At 47.6% G+C, this 19482-nt stretch overlaps 1 protein-coding gene across 1 annotated transcript in view; it reads right to left on the reverse strand.

The window, feature by feature from the left end:
• Window positions 1-826: 826 nt before the first annotated feature.
• DGAT2 (diacylglycerol O-acyltransferase 2) overlaps window positions 827-19482 on the reverse strand; it is a 45975-nt gene continuing 27319 nt past the window's right edge. The window contains exons 3-8 of the mRNA XM_035115823.3: window positions 16305-16412; window positions 15702-15772; window positions 12387-12591; window positions 8873-9047; window positions 7424-7626; window positions 827-5631 (exon numbers count right to left, since the gene is read on the reverse strand). Coding sequence (XP_034971714.1) covers window positions 5477-5631; window positions 7424-7626; window positions 8873-9047; window positions 12387-12591; window positions 15702-15772; window positions 16305-16412 — 917 coding nt within the window. The 3' untranslated portion in view covers window positions 827-5476. The remainder of the gene's footprint in view (window positions 5632-7423; window positions 7627-8872; window positions 9048-12386; window positions 12592-15701; window positions 15773-16304; window positions 16413-19482) is intronic.

The raw sequence follows: 19482 nt of genomic DNA on the forward strand, positions 1-19482 counted from the left end.
GCTGGGGCATCTGCTTGACCACTGAGAACAGGGCTAGATAGGCCATTGGCTGGATTCTTCATAATAAATAATAATAATAATAATAATAATAATAATTATTATTATTATTATTTATACCCCGCCCATCTGGCTGGGCTTCCCCAGCCACTCTGGGCGGCTTCCAACAGAAAAATAAAACACAGTAATCGATTAAACATTAAAAGCCTCCCTGAACAGGGCTGCCTTCGTCTGGTAGTTGTTTTCCTCTATGAGATCTGTTAGGGCGTTCCACAGGGCAGGTGCCACCACCGAGAAGGCCCTCTGTCTATTTCCCTGCAACTTGGCTTCTCGCAACGAGGGAACTGCCAGAAGGCCCTCGGCGCTGGACCTCAGTGTCCGAGCAGAATGATGGAGGTGGAGACGCTCCTTCAGGTATACTGGACCGAGGCCATTTAGGGCCCATCAACAGGCCCATCTTACCTTCTTACCTTCCTGCAAAAACAATCTTCTTGGAAGGGCCATTCCATATGTCAGAAATTGCCTTAACATTGCAGCACTTCCCTTCTGATGTATGTCAGGCCCTCTCTCTATTGCCTTTCCTTTTCCAACATGCCTTTTAAGTGGAGGGTTTTTTTTTTATCCCCACCAGCCTCTCTACTGGATTTTTAAATAGTCCTCATATATGAAATTGTTCTATGCTAGGTTTCATTGTCTGTGGGTTTATTGTTCAATTGCTTTGAGGTGCTTCACAGGATTTTAATTTTTTTAAAGAAATAATGGCACAATTTTTACGTGTAGCACCAAACACATCTAGAACAAGGCACAGTGAACAAGCAAAAAGCCAACATTTGTTTTCTTCGTTACATTTATTTCTATAAATTTGTACAAAAATCTTTTCTTTTTTTTAATAATGTACAGTATTTCCATGAAATGCCCAAAGAAATGAGCATTTTTATTCTCTATACATGTTCAGGATCACAAGGGAACAAGAACTCAGGAACCGAAGCCCCCGTTTTCCATGTTACCCAAAGGCACATTTTAAGAGCTTCGATATTTCTCAATGATTAACACAATTGAAGGCGGCAGGTTCCACATGCAATAGTGCAATAGGCTTAAATATATGTATATATATATTTAATATAGATGTATGCAGACATTGGGCTCTGAATATATTTCTCTACGAAGCATCAGTCAACATCCATGTAAACATTTAAAAACAGTCAATACTTTGTGCATAAGAGCTACTTTATATACATTCATCACTGAATTGAATCATAATCACCACGCTCTTCAAAAGCCAGAGAAATCCTCAGAGTTAAAAGGTGCGCCGTTTTTGCCCAAAAGTGTTTCATCTTCGAGGGTTCCTGCTAAATTTAAACTCTTCTCTTTTCCATTTCTGGGTCACCAACAGAACTCCTGTGCTTTCAATAGGTGTGCAGCTAGGGAGAAACATAACTGCTTAGGTTATACACACAGCCCCAACAAGGTGAAAGGACCTTTGCAAAGTAACGCGAGCCAAAGGAACGTTTTCTGCCCCAGAGAACTTTCCAAGTTCGCACATGGCTACCCTGGGAACTAGAGTTTGCTCAGCATGCTGAACTAGTGCAGTGTTTCCCAACCTTGTGCCTCCAGATGTTTTGGGACTACAACTCCCATCATCCCTAGCTAGCAAGACCAGTGGTCAGGAATGATGGGAATTGCAGTCCGAAAGCAGCTGGAGGCACAAGGTTAGGAAACATTGAACTAGTGTTCCCAGGATTCCTGGGGGGGGGGGTAAAGGGCCTGTTAAAAGTGGCATAAATGTGCTTTAAATTGATAGTGTGGGTGGGACCTTGGGGCAGAGGAGAAGACTCTAGGAAAAGAGGGAGGAGAGGGGGGGGGAGGCAAGGTGGGATGAGCAAATTAATATTTTCGTTTCAGCTGCGGATGACTCTCCAAATGCGCTGGACTGCACCCCCCACCCACCCACCCGTCCCTGTTTTTTGACAATGCTGGCTGGGGCTGATGAGAGATGGAGTCCAGCTTTCAGGTCCCCCCCATCCCTGGTCTAAAGGCTTCACGGGTATGTTCTTGGGAGGGATTTCGAATGGGGTAGCCGGAGAGGAAGGGTGGAATAATTTGAGAGAGCAGAGGACCTTTGGGGAGCTGGGTCCTTGGAGGAGAAGGAAAGCCTGTGGGTGATGAAATAAAGGTAGAAAGGGCAGAGCGAGCTTGAAATCAGGGACTGGGAACCTGTTTCATAGCCTGTGGAACTGAAGGGAGCTGCCCCCATATTATACCAGTGGTAGCCGGGGCCAGAGGCGACAGCAGACACAGCAACAAATCTGAATTTTACCTTTGTAGAGCAGGCTTGTTTCTAGACACACACACACACACAAACACACACACACACACACACACACACACTTCTCCATCCGGACAAGCAAGACGTATTATGAGAGGTCAAGGATGCGTGTGCTCCAGCCAGGCAACTAGAGGAGGGCAAAAGTAAGAGATGAGGCTGCAGAGCAGCTACAGCCTGGGGGGGAGTCTTAGGGGCCAAACAGAGGAGCCTTGAGGGCCGCATGCACTTGGCCCCTGGGATGGGGAACGGGCAAAGAGATGGAAGGCGGATTTCCTCTTTTAGGCGCTCCAATAACAGGGAAAAGCTAAGCCTCATGATTTTCTCCCACTCCTGTACCTGTTAAAAGCACAGGAAGGAGAAGTGTTTGGATTTGATATCCCGCTTTATCGCTACCCTAAAGGTAAAGGTAAAGGGACCCCTGACCATTAGGTCCAGTCGTGACCGACTTTGGGGTTGCGGCGCTCATCTCGCGTTATTGGCCGAGGGAGCCGGCGTACAGCTTCCAGGTCATGCGGCCAGCATGACTAAGCCACTTCTGGCGAACCAGAGCAGCACACAGAAACACCTTTACCTTCCCACTGTACTATTTATCTACTTGCACTTTGACATGCTTTCAAACTGCTAGGTTGGCAGGAGCTGGGACCGAGCAATGGGAGCTCACCCCGTCGCAGGGATTCGAACCACCAACCTTCTGATCAGCAAGCTCTAGGCTCTGTGGTTTAACCCACAACGCCACCTGCGTCCCTTATCACTACCCTAAGGAGTCTCAAAGCGGCTAACAATCTCCTTTCCCTTCCCTACAACAAACACTCTGTGAGGTGAGTGAGGCTGAGAGACTTCAGAGAAGTGTGACTAGCCCAAGGTCACCCAGCAGCTGCATATGGAGGAGTGGGGATGCGAACCTGGTTCACCAGATTACGAGTCCATCGCTCTTACCCACTACGCCACGCTGGCTCCCTGTAGCTTCACTGTAGAAAAGACGTTCGCAACCCGGTCATTCTCTCATACGCACATGCGTGCACACGCACAGACACACACACACACACACACACACAGCGTAGCGTAATTGTGGCTCATTCCAAGCACAAAAGTTGCGCCTGCCAATTGACGGTTCTTGATTTTGCTTGAAAATATCGCTGTCTTTAAACGGGCCAGATCTCCGCAGAAAGACACCAGGAAAGACCACACGAGAAGAGTCAGAGAGAGATTTGTGGGGACCAGCAAGGTCCTTTCTCAGAGGAGGTCTTTGGTTCCCAGCCTCATTTTACACAAGAAGGTATAAATCAGGCATCCCCAAACTTCGGCCCTCCAGATGTTTTGGACTACAATTCCCATCTTCCCCGAGCACTGGTCCTGTTAGCTAGGGATCATCGGAGTTGTAGGCCAAAACATCTGGAGGGCCGCACTTTGGGGATGCCTGGTATGAATGGAGGTGGGGGCGAAATGGGACGAAAGACTCAGAATTTGCATTGTCTGTGCTTTCAGGAGGGGCATTTCTCAACCAGAAACCCCCTTGTGCTACAAAACGTATGTTGGAAAAAGCAGTAATGTACCAATAGGAGTTGCTACAGCACCAGTGGCAAAGGGTAGAAAAACCCAGTGTGGACACAGAAATGAGTGTGGATTGCAGAACAAACAAATGTGGGCTCTGGGGTTTGCAAAACCAGGAATCAGAGGGAGCGGCCCGTGGAATGTCCGTCTTTTCTATGGAATAATGAGGACTAGCAACCTGCTTTCTCCAGCTGAAACAGCAAACCTTGCAATGGGCGATTCAGAATCCAGAAACGGCCCGTGGTATGACTTGCTTCCCAAAACACTCTTGCTTTCATTCCCTTTGTTCCTAACCACTTTGGTCCATCTTCCCTTCTGCTGTAAAAATCAGTACGAAGGAAAAGATCGTGCAACGCACAGAGCTTGTGCAGACTCCTGCTTTCCCCCCGGAAAAACCCTCCATTTACCACTGAATCAGAGCCAATGTCAACAGGGTTTTCTACAGACTGCCTGCTGTTGGTTCTGATTCAGAGGCAAAGAAGCCTTTTCCCGGGAAAAGCGAATGGAAAACCACTCAGGCCCACTTGCTTTCTAGGCTCGTGACATGCAGCAGTGTGGACGAGCCCATCATCGGCTTGCACAAAATCACACACAGGGTGGGGGTTAAACAGGGGCACCGGATAGAGGGGTTCTCGTATTCCACCACCCCACGGCTGCTCACAACACAGAGTCCTCAGCCTAGAGGGCCGAGGTCTAACTCCACACACAACCCATGTGCCACCGAAGACAGCAAAACTGTTTCAGCGTGCCAACGAGGCAGCGGTCAGTTCACACTTGCTACATTCAATGCGTAGCTCCGCTGGCAGCGCATGAGACTCTTAATCTCAAGGTCGCTGGTTCGAGACCCACACTGGGCAAAAGGTTCCCGACTATCGTGGTCCCAACTCTACCGTTCTATGATTCTTCTAATCCCCTGGGGATGCTTTTCAGGCATTGTGCTGTGCCACCAGTAGGAGGCAGCATAACATTCAGGGCCAGGGAAAACATCCATCCCAAAATAAGTGCTTTGCACCCCACCCTGTCTTTTGGTTTTGCAAGCAGCGAAACTTAGGAGGCAGCCAGGCTCCGCAGCAAAGCACACGCCTTGCTAACTCCTAACTTAAATCTCTTGTGATCTCCAATTGAAAAGAATTTCTCTGCCTTCAGAGCTACGTCAGCAAAGAGCAGTCAGTGCTGAGCTACATGGGCCCATAGCTTGAGTCGACTTGGTGCAGCTTCCAACGGCCAAGCTACCCCGGCTGCTCCGAGCTCAAAGACACTGTCTAACAGATAGCAAAAGGCAAAAGAAGTGCCTTCCTTCGGGGAGAACTTAAAAACCAAGTGTCATTGCTGGATCTGGGCGGATCTGTCCCAAAGAGAAAATACAATGGTTTCTAGCGAGGTCTAAAGCTTCGATAGTTAGACAACTGTTTTTTTTCCTTTTATCCTTTTTAAAGCTCACGCGTGCACCCGCGCTCGCCTCCCTGATTCGCAGACCAGAACACACACAGAAAACAACTTGGGCTCCGGCAGAGAATTGTCTTTTGACGCCGCATTTGCCAAGCGACTCGCTGCCCAAAAAAAGCGCAAGAGCAAAAGCCCCCGGTTCCCTCCCCGTGGCGGTCAGTTGACTTCCAAGACCTCTGTCTCCGGCAGGCCAAATTTCGTCTTGTGCTTGTCAAAGAGTCTGATCAGAGAGCTGACGTAGAGGCTGTGATAAAGGTCTACTTCCTTCTGGCTCGGGTTATCGACTTTGGGGACGGTAATGGGCTCCCCGACTGAAACGGGAAAAGGGGAAACAAGACAAAAGTTAAGAAGCGTTGCAAAGGGGTTGGACTAGATGACTCTCGGGGTTCCTTTCCAAGTCTACAATTCTATGATTCTAAGAATGTTAAGAGTGTAAAAAGGATCCCTGTGGCTGGATCAGGCCAAAGTCCCAGCTAAACCCAGCACCCTGTTCTCACAGTGGCCAACCAGAGGCCCTTCCTGGGAAATCCACACGCAGAATTCAGTACAGTGGTACCTTGGTTTGCAGACATTTTGGATTACAAACATGTGAAACCTGGAAGTGCATGTCCTGGTTTGCAACCTTTTTTTTCTGGATTACAACCCTTTTGGGGGGGGGGATTACGAACAAATTTTTTGGGAGGCCCCATTGGCGAACGTGTGCCTTGGGTTACAACCTGTTTTGGTTTACAAATGGCCCTCCGGAACAGATTATGCTTGTAAACCCAAGGTACCACTGTAATAATAATAATAATTTATTACTTATACACCGCCCATCTGTCCAGGCCTCCCCAGCAGAATATTAAACACACGATAAAACATCAAACATGAAAAACTTCCCTAAACAGGACTGCCTTCAGATGTCTTCTAAAAGTCAGATAGTTGTTTCTTTCCTTGACATCTGACGGGAGGGCATTGCACAGGGCGGGAGCCACTACCGAAAAGGCCCTCTGCCTGGTTCCCTGTAACTTCACTTCGCCTTCTGCGATTTCCAGTGACTGGTATTCCATGCTTCCAAGGCTTGGCAGAGCCAAGGCACAGTTACCATATTTTCCCGTGTATAAGACGAAGGTTTTTTTTATTATTATTTTAAAAAAAATGTTTAAAATTGGGGCTTGTTGGGGGGATGGGCGATTGTTTGCAGGAGATTCTCAGTGGCGATGGGGGGGGTGATTTGCTGTTTGCGATTGGCTGTCACTGCGGCAATAGGGTGGTCGATTGGCGGCTTCTGCGACGCTTGCTATGGCCAATGTCGGTGCGGTGGGTGAGCAATTTTCATCAAACACCCCCCCCCAAAAAAGCTCAACAATACTGGGCAACATGCCCCCCCCAAAAGCCCTTGGCAATCTCCCCCCATTTTCTTGAGTCCCCAAAAATAGGGGGCGTGTTATACACAGGAAAATACGGTAGTTCGGTGAGGCTGAGCCCCCCCCCCCCCCCCCGCACTAAGAGGGAGCTTCTAGGCTGAGTGAAATCCAACATCGTAAAAGGGCAATATTCAGAAACGAGCACCGTCAATTGATTCATCGCCTTGTCTCAGGGCGACGTTCAGTAAAAACAGTTTGAAAGCACAAAAAAGGCAAATACGTTTAGAACAGGCACCCCAAAACTTGGCCCTCCAGCTGTTTTGGGACTACAACTCCCATCATCCCTAGCTAACAGTAGTCAGGGATGAATCATAGAATCATAGAGTTGGAAGAGACCACAAGGGCCATCCAGTCCAACCCCCTGCCAAGCAGGAAACACCATCAAAGCATTCCTGACATATGCCTGTCAAGCCTCCGCTTAAAGGCCTCCAAAGAAGGAGACACCACCACACTCCTTGGCAGCAAATTCCACTGCCGAACAGCTCTTACTGTCAGGAAATTCTTCCTAATGTTTAGGTGGAATCTTCTTTCTTGTAGTTTGAAGCCATGATGGGAGTTGTAGTCCCAAAACAGCTGGAGGGCCAAGTTTGGGGGTGCCTGGTTTAGAAGAAAATCTGGAGAGCGCCAGGTTGGCGAAGACTGATGTACGGAACGGAAGGGGTTGAGTGCATTTCCTTCCGTCAACCGCGATCCTTACCGACAGTGGTGATGGGCTTGGGATATGGCAGCAGCCCCCAGCTGTTGGGGGAGAAAAGTCCTTGTCCATGGAAAACGCAAGGGGCCACGCCAATGTACTTCTGGAACTTCTTCTGAACCCAGCGCCCCCACGATCCCTCCTCAAAGATCACCTGCTTGTAGACTTCGTTCTCGCCAAAGGAATACACAGGAACCAAATCCGCTCTGGTAGAGAGGTGTGAAAATCAGGGTGGATTTGATTTAAATCAAACTGATTTAAATCACGATTTAAATCACTAGTCAGAAACTGATTTAAATCACTAGTCAGTGATTTAATTTTTAATTTTTTAAAAAAAAATTGCAGAAAGACTCATTCCTTGCTGGTATAACCTCAATATTTACAAACCAGATGAAGGTTTCGGTTCTGTAATAACAAATTTTCAGAGCAGTTTTCAGAGTTATATCGAAAATTACTGATTTGGTTACGCTGTTAGGAATATATAGAGGCAGATCATTATGAAATTATGGTGAGGTTTCATAAGTTAACTGTTTATATTTGGACAACTTTTCTGCTGTACTTTATTGCAAGGAGAAAAATAATCATTTCCTCAATAACAATTTAAACAATTTACTTAACTAAAACCATAACATCATAGCATATGTATCCATTTTTGTTAACTGATATGGTTAAGCAATTTTAAAAAAAAATTAGACTGAGTTTTGGCACACATGGAAAACTTAAAACATTTCCTGATGAATAGACTTTGGACTAAAATGTAACTAGAATAGAAAAGCATCTTTAGAAAGATTTTGCCTCCAATAGTATTATGTTTTAAAAATCCAATTTAAATTTTAAAAAAATCTGATTTAAATTTTTTAAAATCCAATTTATTTATTTTTTTAAAAAATCATTGATTTTTATCCACCCTGGTGAAAATAGTATCCCTTTTTTGTTTTGTTTTTGCATGCTCTATCAGCGGAATAAGCATTTCAGGTCATTTGATATCACTTTTAGTTTGTGTATACCTCCTTTTTATATTGCTATACGCAAGGCAAGCCGAAGAAACAATCTGATCCAATACAAAAATGCCACAATAACTTATTACTTTATTTTAAAGTTATGTTTTTATTATCTAAGAGACTGCTGCAAGCAGATGGAAACATTGGCAGGATTTTGATCTAACTTGTAGCGTCACACTTACCATGGATAATATGGATTGATATAAAAATTAAGAGTTTGGCAGAAGATGCAGTTTTAAATGCTTAAAATGGGACCCCCATGGAGGGGGTGGGGGGAAGTCCTGAGATTTGGAGAAATCTCTATACGTATATGGATACATATTTGGATTTTTATAACTTTGTATTGGTAAAATCAAATAGAAATGATTTCAAAATTTAAAAAAAAGTAGAGAAGCAATTGCGTATCTACTGACCACAGCGAAAGCTTAAGGTTTTTCTCTCGCCTGCTTACCCGTGGCGCAACGCCAGCTTCACAAAGCCCTTCCGGTGCCTCAGGGTCACCGAGTTTTTGCCGGGGGCGCAGTTCAGGGACTCGGCAGCGCCCCCCACCACAATCACAATGGCGTTGCCGCTCCCGTTTTTGGAAAGGATGTAGTCTATGGTGTCCCGGTTCACAGGGCAAATACCTGAACGTTTGGAGAGAGAAAGAACTTTCAGACAAAGGGGAGAATGATAGAATTGTAGAAGGGACCTTAAGTGTCATCTGCTATAGCCCAACCCCTTGCAATGCAGGAATATGCAGCTGTCATCGGTGATCGAACCTGCAGCCTTGGGCATGAATAGCACAAGGGCAGAATTTAGGTTTGATGAGGCCCTAGGCTACTGAAGGTAATGGGGCCCTTTATATGTCACTGTTTTTTGTGTTGAATATATGCTATATGAGAACTTATGGACCTAATAGGTCAGGCATGCACAAGGTCTGTTCCGGGGGCCTAATCCGGCCCGTGGCAGTTTATTTCCTGGGGCAAAATCCAAAAACAAACTAACAAATAGCTCAACAACTTTGGGGTAAAATCCTAAAAAAAAGGTCAACAACTTCAATCCTAAAAAACAACTTTGCCTAAAAACAACTTTGCCGGGCCCTTTGGTTGGCCCTCACGGCCCTTCACTTCATCAAATCTGGCCCTCTTTGAAAAAAGTTTGGACTCCACTGTAATAGGTATCTCAAGCCATTTGCACATGCTTGCAACCAGTCCATGCAGAATGTAGGCACCCTGGGGCGACTCTGGGGTTGCGCGCTCATCTCGCATTATTGGCCGAGGGAGCCGGCCTATAGCTTCCGGGTCATGTGGCCAGCATGACAAAGCTGTTTCTGGCGAGCCAGAGCAGTGCACGGAAACGCCATTTACCTTCCCGCCAGAGCGGTACCTATTTATCTACTTGCACTTTGACGTGCTTTCAAACTGCTAGGTTGGCAGGAGCAGGGACCGAGCAACGGGAGCTCACCCCGTCACAGGGATTCGAACCGCCAACCTTCTGATCAGCAAGCCCTAGGCTCAGTGGTTTAACCCACAGCGCCACCTGGGTCCCTACCCTATATATAGAAAGGAGCAAACCAGGGATATTTTAGGGAGCAGGCTAGCAGGCGGGGCCCATGACTTACACATCATAGGAGCCTACACAACACAAAACACTGTTGCTGTATGTAGATTTTATTTTGTTTTTTTGTTTTTTTATCTTATATTTTGGAAATGTACATCCAGTGTTTTTCCCTGTAATTTGGGGGTCCCCAAGAGAGTGGGGCCCTAAGCTATAGCTTGTTTAGCTTATACATAAATGGAGCACTGATCAGCACCACGCTCTAACCAACTGAGCTATCCAGATGTTGCAGGAAAGGGCAACAAAATCGTTGGTGGTTATCGCTATTTATCCACCGTCTTAAGCACACACACACACACACACACACACACACACACACACACACGTCCAAAGGAGATGTGCAACACGCAATAAAAAGAGCTCAAAAATGCCACAGAAAATAACCAAAGAAAAGCAGCAGGTAAATTTTAAAAAAACAGTAAATAATGCTTTTCACCGAGCCAAGCCAGTTCATCTGCTTGGGGGAACAGGAAGCAGATTTTACGAGAGGATGGCTAATCTGGACAGCGTATTTAGGCTGTTTCTGCTTTCTTTTCTCCTTAAACACAAAAGATCCTGTAGGCTGCCACACTTTCTAATGCTAACACACACACACCCCCAAAAAATGTCAGTTTCCTTCCTGGCCAATACAAATAGCCAAGGGCAAAGAGACTGGGCAGTGCTCCAGATCTTTCCACACCACTGGCCTCCCTACTGAAGGTGAGGGAGAGGAAGAAAGAAGCATGCAATTGTGGGGGGGGGCTCCTTTAATCCTGACCAGGGTCCTCCCAGGTCCCCATCTGGTGGCTTGTGAAGAGGCTCAGGCCTAAGCAAGCGGCCAACTGCTCTAGGCAGCCTGCAAAGCTAGCAGGCAAGAAACAACCCTGTTTAGAAGCTTCTCCATCTTACACACACACACACACACACACACACACACACACACACACATCCACCCCTCTTCTAAACCAGAAGGAGAAATATATATATATATAAAAAACCAGTGGCATCTGTGCTCTTTTTTGTTGCAAACTGCCTTGGGTTCTTTTTCCTTCTTTGGCCACATAAAAAAGTTCTTATAAATAAATGTATACACATGAACGGACCAATGTTTTATATATTGAAGGCAGCCCTCTTTAGGGAAGGTTTTTTTAAAATGTTTAATGCTGTGTTTTTAATATTTGGTTGGGAGCCGCCCAGAGTGGCTGGGGAAACCCAGCTAGATGGGTGGGGTATAAATAAATAAAATATTATTATTATTATTATTACAGTGGTGCCTCGCTAGACGAATGCCGTGCTTAACGAAATTTCCGCTATACGAATAGGTTTTGCGATCGGAGGTTGCCTCGCAAGACGAGGTTTTTTATGGCCGCCGCTTCGTCTTGCGAAGCGTGGCCATAAAAACCTCCGATCACAAAACCTACAGGGCAGTCCTCTAGCAAAAGGGGAAGGAGCTGCAGCACAGAAAGAAGGCAAAGGAAGATCAGCTGCGAGGCGCTGACAGCTGTCACCGCCCCTCAGCTGATCTTCCTTTGCCTTCTTTCTGCGCTGCAGCTCATTCCCCTTTGTGTTCCGCTGGTCTCTGCCGGTGAGGGGCAACCGGCAGAGACCAGCGGAACACAAAGGCTGTAGCGTGAGAAGAAGGGGGGGAGAAGTGGATTCGCTGGCCGCCTCCCCCAAGCCAAGGGGAAGGCAGGCGGCAAAACGTCCCCCCATCGGCGCACTTCGTCTCCGGGTGACGGAGGCGAAGCGCGCCAATGCGGGGGTGTTTTGCCGCCTGCCTTCCCCTTGGCTTGGGGGAGGCAGCCAGCGAAAACGTCCCCCCATCGGCGCGCTTCGCCTCCGTCACCCTCCGCCGCCTCCCACCTGCCTCCATCTACACGGAAGGCAACTTCAGAGACATCCCAAGTTGCCTTCCGTGTCGGGGGAGGCAGGCAAGACGCGGCGCCGGGGAAACGTCTTCATCCGCCGCCGCATGTTGCCGCGCACAGCCGGCATGGAGCGTGGTTTCGGAGGATGTCCGAAGCCGCGCTCCATGTCGGGGGAGGCAGGCAAGACGCGGCGGCGGGGGAACGTCTTCCCCCGCCGCCGTTTCTCGCCGCTTCTCGCCGGCATGGGGCTTGGCAGCCGTGGGGGAAAGGCGCAGGATCGTTCCTTCACCTTTCCCCCACCCCGCCCGACAGAGCCGGATCCGACGAAGCTTCCCTGGCATGCTTTCGAACTGCTAAGTTAAGGGACAGGGCAACAGGAGCTCACCCCGTCGCGGGGATTCAAACCGCCGACCTTCCGATTGGCAAGCCCAAGAGGCTCGGTGGTTTAGACCACAGCGCCACCCGCCACTTATTGCCGTGTTGAGAGAGTGCTGTGTCGGCAGGTTTTCTCATCCTTACCCCCAGACATCAAGTAGTCTCTCAAAATGGGCATCCTGAAATTCCCGGCTAACGTAGCGAGGTACGGCCGGATCCCAGGAAACTTCTGGCTCACGCCCGTGGCTTCCGTGCTAAAGTTGCAGAAGGCGCCCAGCCCCATGATGCCGTGCGGATGGTAACCGAATATGTAATTCCTGTGCGTCGCCAAGTTGTGGGTTTTTACAAGCTGAGGAGGGAGAGGGAAGAGATAGAGAGATAAAATTAATGTAAAGCTACTTCACCGGAACAGAAGAAATGCAAGCTACTTCCACTGAAATGGGGAGAAAAGTTGCCCCCTTGAGATGGAGGAGAGTGTGTGTGTGTGTCTTGGAAGTTTGTCGAGCTTAGGAATGGCAACTTGATCTTGACCACGGCAGCTCAGTTTACGTGCCCTAAGAATTCATTAGCCCCACGTTGCTGTTCCGTCCCCAGATAGCTAGGTAAGCCGTCAAGAACAGAAACAGAAAAAAAATCCTTCTGGTTGAACAGCCTTCTTTCTTTGCTGTTGCATAAGAAAAACAAAAGGCTCTGCATCACAAGAATAATACTTTTATAAGAAGGCATATATCTGAAGGCAGCCCTGTTTAGGGAATCTTTTAATGTTTAACAGACCATTGTATTTTAATATTTTGTGGGAAACCCAGCCAGATGGGTGGGGTATAAATAATAAATTTATTATTATTATTATTATTATTATTATTATTATTATTATTATACGATAAAGGTCTCCTCTCGCATTACAGGCTCAGAGACACACTCAAGACCGTTTCTTAAAAGGTGCCCATGGCCTGCAGCTGTTTGAAAACATGCACACTTGGGCAGAGTTAGGATCAGCTGACAAGCGAAAACCGGGCAGCTGAGGGGGAGGTGGCAGAGAGGCTCGCCCCGCCCCCATGGGTGGATTGCCCCGCCCCCACGGGTGGATTGCCCCGCCCCATGGGCGGATCACCTCGGCCCCAGCTGCAGGACACGCCCCCGCACCAGGCACCCGAGCGGCTAGCTACGCCGCTGGCTAAAGAGCAAGCGCACTACAAAACCAGGGCATTCCCCTCCCCGCAAAAAATTGTGGTGTCAAATGGTAGAGGCTTACAGCAGGAATCTATAGGACATGCACCAATTGGAAACAAAGCAGTGTGCCTGCCCAGAAATCTGCAAGCATAAATAGTACTGAAAGCAGGGTCTCCTACGACCGCCAAGAGCACAAATAATCGCAAACATAAATGAAAAGGGAAATGTTATCAGAGCCCCTTCTATTGCGCATTTACAGGCAGAGAACGTGGGTCAGGTGGCTTTACCGTGCCTGAAGAAAGCAAGCAAAAAACAAAAAACCAGCCCGTCTTGTTTTGTGCCTTTTAACAGCCTTTTCTATCAAAATCGGCAAGTTAAGCGTAACATAACTTTGGTTGACAGATGCTCTGGTAACCTTGAGGTTAAATTATTGCAACACGTTATGCTTAGGGCTGCCTCTAAAGGCTGTTCGGTAACTTCAGCTGGTGCAGAATTCTGAAGCCAAGCTGGTCACCGGGGCAAGGCGGTTTGAGCATATTACAGTGGTGCCTCGCAAGACGAATTTAATTCGTCCCGCGTGTCGCTTCGTATAGCGAAAAATTCATTTTGCGAAGCGGCTCCCATAGGAACGCATTGAAGTGCGGTTTCCCATAGGGTGCCTCGCAAGACGGAAAAAAATTTCGTCTTGTTAGGCACCCTATGGGACGAAAAAAATTCGTCTTGCGAAGCACTCCATAGGAAACTTCGTCTTGCGAGTCTCCATTGAAATCGCAAAATGCTTTCGTTTTGCGAGTTTTTCGTCTTGTGAGGCATTCGTCTAGCAAGGTACCACTGTACACTGATCTTGGCCCGACTGCACTGCCTGCCAATTAGTTTCCATGTCCAATTCAAAGTGCTGGTTCTGACCTATAAAAACGGCTCAGGACTGCAATACCTCAAGGATCACCTCTCTCTATCCAAACCCTGAGATCGTCATCTAAGGCCCTTCTTTGTGTTCCTCCACCGCAAGAGGTCCGGAGGTTGGCAACACAAGAAAGGGCCTTTTCTGTGGTGGCTCCTCGTTTTTGGAACGCTCTCCCCAGGGAGGCTCGCCTGGCGCCAGACGAAAATTCTTCCCCTAGGCCTTTGGCTAATTAAACAATCTATGGCTTTTTAAACGAGGAGGGGATGTTGTTTGCATTTGCTACTACGCTATGTGTTTTGGCTTTTTAAAATTGTAAACTGCCTTGTGATCTTTGGACGAAGGATGCTACAGAAATATTTTTGTTGTTGTTTATAAGATCTTGCTTGTTTTTTTGCAATATCAATGTTTAACTGGTTTTTAGTTGTCTTTGGCTGCTTTGGAACGAAATATTTTGAAATAAATTACATCACCTGGTAGTTACTCATTTATAAGACTTCTCGCCCTGTCCTTCACCTAAGCTGTGAGGGCCGGTTACGGCAATATAATCACACAAGCAAAAACCATTCCAAACAAGAGCCCAAGGTTTACGTGAATATGGGAAATGGACCCATTTTTCGGACACCAGAAACAGCCCGATTTCTAGGGTGAAGTTTCAGGTTAACATTAGCAGCTGTCTGTCTTCTCTGTCATTCATTTCCACTCTCCAGAGTAAATTGGTTCTACTACTCTTGTAAGCCATATCTCATTTTAGAAAACAAAAGGCTCGGAGAACAAAACCAATGGTTGTTCTTCAGTGGCCCTTGTGGATGCTATTTCCACAGCCCAGGCTCTCACTGGCTAGGGGAGATTGCAACTGGCATACCTCCCATAGATGGTAAAAGGTGCCTTTGAGCCATAGGCACCGTCTTAAGAAATGGGGTCCAATCAAGCTGTGAAAGGTTGAAAGCCCTAAATGGCCTCAGCCCAGTATACCTGAAGGAGCGTCTCCAGCCCCATCGTTCAGCCTGGACACTGAGTTCCAGCTCCGAGGGCCTTCTGGCGATTCCCTCATTGCGAGAAGGGAGCTAACAGGGAACCAGGCAGAGGGCCTTCTCGGTGGTGGCACCCAGCCTGTGGAACGCCCTCCCATCAGATGCCAAGGAAATAAACAACTACCTGACTTTTAGAAGACATCTGAAGGCAGCCCTGTTTAGGGAAGTTTTTAATGTTTAGTGTTTTATTGTGTTTTTAATATCCTGTTGGAAGCCGCCCAGAGCGGCTGGGGAAACCCAGCCAGATGGGCAAGGTATAAAAAAATAAATTATTGTTGTTAGCAGTCACAGGAGCACACACACAAACAAGGCAAGTTTGGAAGCCAGAGAAAAACAGGTCGCAGCAGTACTCACTCGGATTGGGAAGTAGTCCCGGAAATATCTCCAGACAGCCCAGTTTCTGACCCACTTTGATCTTCTCCCACCTTTTGGGATAAGAAATAATAAGAATGGAGCAACTGTCAGCGGTTTATCAGAAACAACTGATGAAAGAGGATGTGCAGTTGTCAAGGGAAGAAGACTCAGAACCCGGGAAGCAGGCTCTTTTTAAAAAGGGACAAAAATCCAAGGAAGGCCCCCTGGATCGTCTCCAGGGGTGCCAACTTAAATAAAATATGGGGGGAGGGAGCAAGTAAGCCCGACCCCACAAAATCAATCACAAGACGTAGCACACACAGACCATTGGAATGGCAATGCCCGGCATGTTTTTTTTTCAGGGGGTTCCCCTCTTTAAAATTTTGAATGGATTTGGGATGAAGCAGACTTGCCGCTCTGCGTGTGTGCAGGGGATACGGACCACACCGACGCTGTTGCCTCCACCTCGACGCATAGAATCACGGAACTGTATTGTTGGGAGTGCCCCTGCAAGGCAGGAATCTTTTTGCTCAACGTGGGGCTCGAACCCCCAGCCTTGAGACGTCGAGTCTCCCCGCTCTACCGACTGAGCTATTCCCCTACCTTTCTTCGGAGTGTTCCAGTCAAACACAAGCCAGGCCAGGTACGCGGCTGCAATCAGCCAGCAGTCCGTACAGAGAATGTACATGAGGATAACAGTGCAGGCCACACCTGGGGGAGAGAGAGAGACAGAAGTAGAATTAACTCATTTTGCTAAGAAGGGATTTGTCCTGGCATACAAACACACAGCCTCTTGAACCCTTCTACATTGCTCTTTGCCCCCCTCCCTTGCCCGGCCAAGCTAAATCGGATTGTGTTGTTTTAAGGCTTAAGTGGCATCACAGCCGACCGGCTAAGCCTCCTGCCCAGATTCATCCCAAAAAAGCTTTCTCCAAAGCCCCCTTAGGTTACTCCGAAGAGGTATTACAGGCCGGCTTCAGAGTCTACCTAGGTGACACGCTCCCAGATGTTTTCAACTTGAGGATGTGCCAATAACATGCCAACATCAGATTCTCATTTTTCAAGGCTTCAATTTAACAAAGCTTCATAGAATCATAGAATTGGAAGAGACCACAAGGGCCATCCAGTCCAACCCCCTGCCAAGCAGGAAACACCATCAAAGCATTGTGGAGCATAGGAATTTGTTGATTTCCACCACCACCCCTTTCAAAATATAGTCCGGCCCCCCACAAGGTCTGAGGGACAGTGGACCGGCCCCCTGCTGAAAAGGTTTGCTGACCCCTGACATAAAGCCAGCCATCGGAGCGCACACAAATGATAAGATCCCTTTCTTTAGATTCTGCGTTGGTGATTCATAAATTCATAGAATCATAGAGTTGGAAGAGACCACAAGGGCCATCCAGTCCAACCCCCTGCCAAGCAGGAAACACCATCAAAGCATTCTTGACATATGCCTGTCAAGCCTCTGCTTAAAGACCTCCAAAGGAGGAGACTCCACCACACTCCTTGGTAGCAAATTCCACTGCCGAACAGCTCTGACTGTCAGGAAGTTCTTCCTAATGTTTAGGTGGAAGCTTCTTTCTTGTAGTTTGAATCCATTGCTCCGTGTCCGCTTCTCTGGAGCAGCAGGAAACAACCTTTCTCCCTCCTCTATATGGCATCCTTTTATATATTGGAACATGGCTATCATATCACCCCTTAACCTTCTCTTCTCCAGGCTACACATAGCCAGCTCCCTAAGCCGTTCCTCATAAGGCATCGTTTCCAGGCCTTTTGACCATTCCACAGCAGTTTGTTGGTGGGCGGGAAATTAAGCCCCCGTTGAAAAATCCACCCACATTTTAATGCTAATTTCTCCCCAAAGACACATTTCCCCATGCGATATAATGCCTTTTGCTGTAATATGTTATTTTCACGCATATGTGCATTTATGTGCACACTCTGCCCCGGTGTATATGCAGTTTGCCACGCATTACTTGGTGGGAGAACTGCTTGGCAAAATTCAGAGAAGTGCAAATTCCAATAGGATAGGTGTCTTTTGGTTTTGCTTCTTGTTTCAGAAAGTGGGACTCATGTAAGCTTGCATTTGGATAAGAAGCAATTCGAATTTCTCTGCCATCCCAAACTACGACTCCCAATCAGCCGCAGCCAGTGCCGCTCAGACTAACAGGCTGGGGTGGAAACCTATGTGCAGCCAACATACCAATTTCTCCAAGATCGCTGCTTTAAAAAAATTGTTTGAGGTAGATGCAAAGAAAATCCAGACTCTCCATCAAGATGCAGTGTTAGAAACTCAGATATATAAGCTAATTGCCAAATGTCACCTTAAACCTAGGTTATGGTCACCGCAATGGAATGTCTAAGCGCCCCCCCCTTTTATTTAATCAATGAGGTTTCTTTTTCAGAACAATACCTCAAGGACCGCCTCTTTCCATACGAACCTACCCGGACCCTGAGATCATCTTCTGAGGCCCTCCTTTGTGTGCCTCCTCCTCAAGAGGTCTGGAGGGTGGCAACGTGAGTACGGGGCCTTCTCTGCAGTGGCTCCCCGTCTCTGGAAAGCTCACCCCAGGGATCTGATTTACATCCTATGCCCTTTAAAAGCGTGTTTCTATGGGGGGGGGGCTATTGGGGTGTTGTTTTTATTTCTATTGTGTATTTTGTGGTTCTGTATCAGGCACCCCCAAACTTTGGCCCTCCAGATGTTTGGGGCTACAATTCCCATCATCCCTGACCACTGGTCCTGTTAGCTAGGGATCATGGGAGTTGTAGGCCGAAACATCTGGAGGGCCGCAGTTTGGGGAAATATTTCAGATCCTTCTCCAAGGGACATTTCGCTTTCCCCATAATGTATTTATTTACCAACTTAATTTGTAGAGCTGCCCCATGGCAGGAGGACACTGGGAAGCCAGGGTGGTATAGTGGTTAGAGTGTCAGGCTAGGACCTGAGAGATCAGGGTTCAAATCCCCACTCAGTCATGACGCTCACAGGGTGACCTTGGAGTCAATCACAACCTCTTAGCCCTACCTCACAGGGCTGTTGTAGGGATTAACTGAGGAGTGGGGTGAACCATTGACTCCTTGGAGAAAAAGGTGACATATAAATGCAATAAATAATCTCTTCTGCTGACCTGCTTAAGAAAGCAGGAGGGGCCAGCTGGGTAGAGGTGTCAGTCGCCAACCTGGCAACCAGAGCTCTCCACGTGGTTGCAATCGGACCTACGCCAGTCGCGAAACGTGCCTGGCGCCCGGCTAATTTCTAACACTGACCAAGAATGAGGGCTCATCCAGACTTCCTGTTGCACCGTCCATGCTTTAAAGCTCCATGTCCCAGGAAAATCCGCTCTTTAATGCTGAATCGGAACAAACGGCAGTTTGGATTTCCCACGGATTGCTGTTTGTTCCGACTCAGCGCTAAAGAGCAGCGGGGTTTTACGGGGATAGCGCCAGGGCAAAAAGAAAACACAATGTTCCGACATGAAGCTTTAAACTGTGCCTAGAAACGCAGGACAAAAGGCAGTCTGGATGAGCCCTGTTCTCTTGCACTTTGCACACTGATAAGAAAACAACAACATGTTTATATGCGAGGGGAGCTAGAGGGAGGGACAGGTGCCTGCAAGGAACATTCAGCTCCTGCTATGTTCAAAATGCAAGTAAAGGGCCAACCTGGTACAGGTTGTTTTGCCCCACGGGGCAAAGTTCAGACGAACATAAGCACTCTGCTGGATCAAGCCAAATGACCATTTAGTCCAACATTCTGTTTACCAAATGCCAGCAGGAT

This window comes from Zootoca vivipara, chromosome 4 (assembly GCF_965207765.1).
Source record: "Zootoca vivipara chromosome 4, rZooViv2.hap1.1, whole genome shotgun sequence".
Taxonomy (NCBI): Eukaryota; Metazoa; Chordata; class Lepidosauria; order Squamata; family Lacertidae; genus Zootoca; species Zootoca vivipara.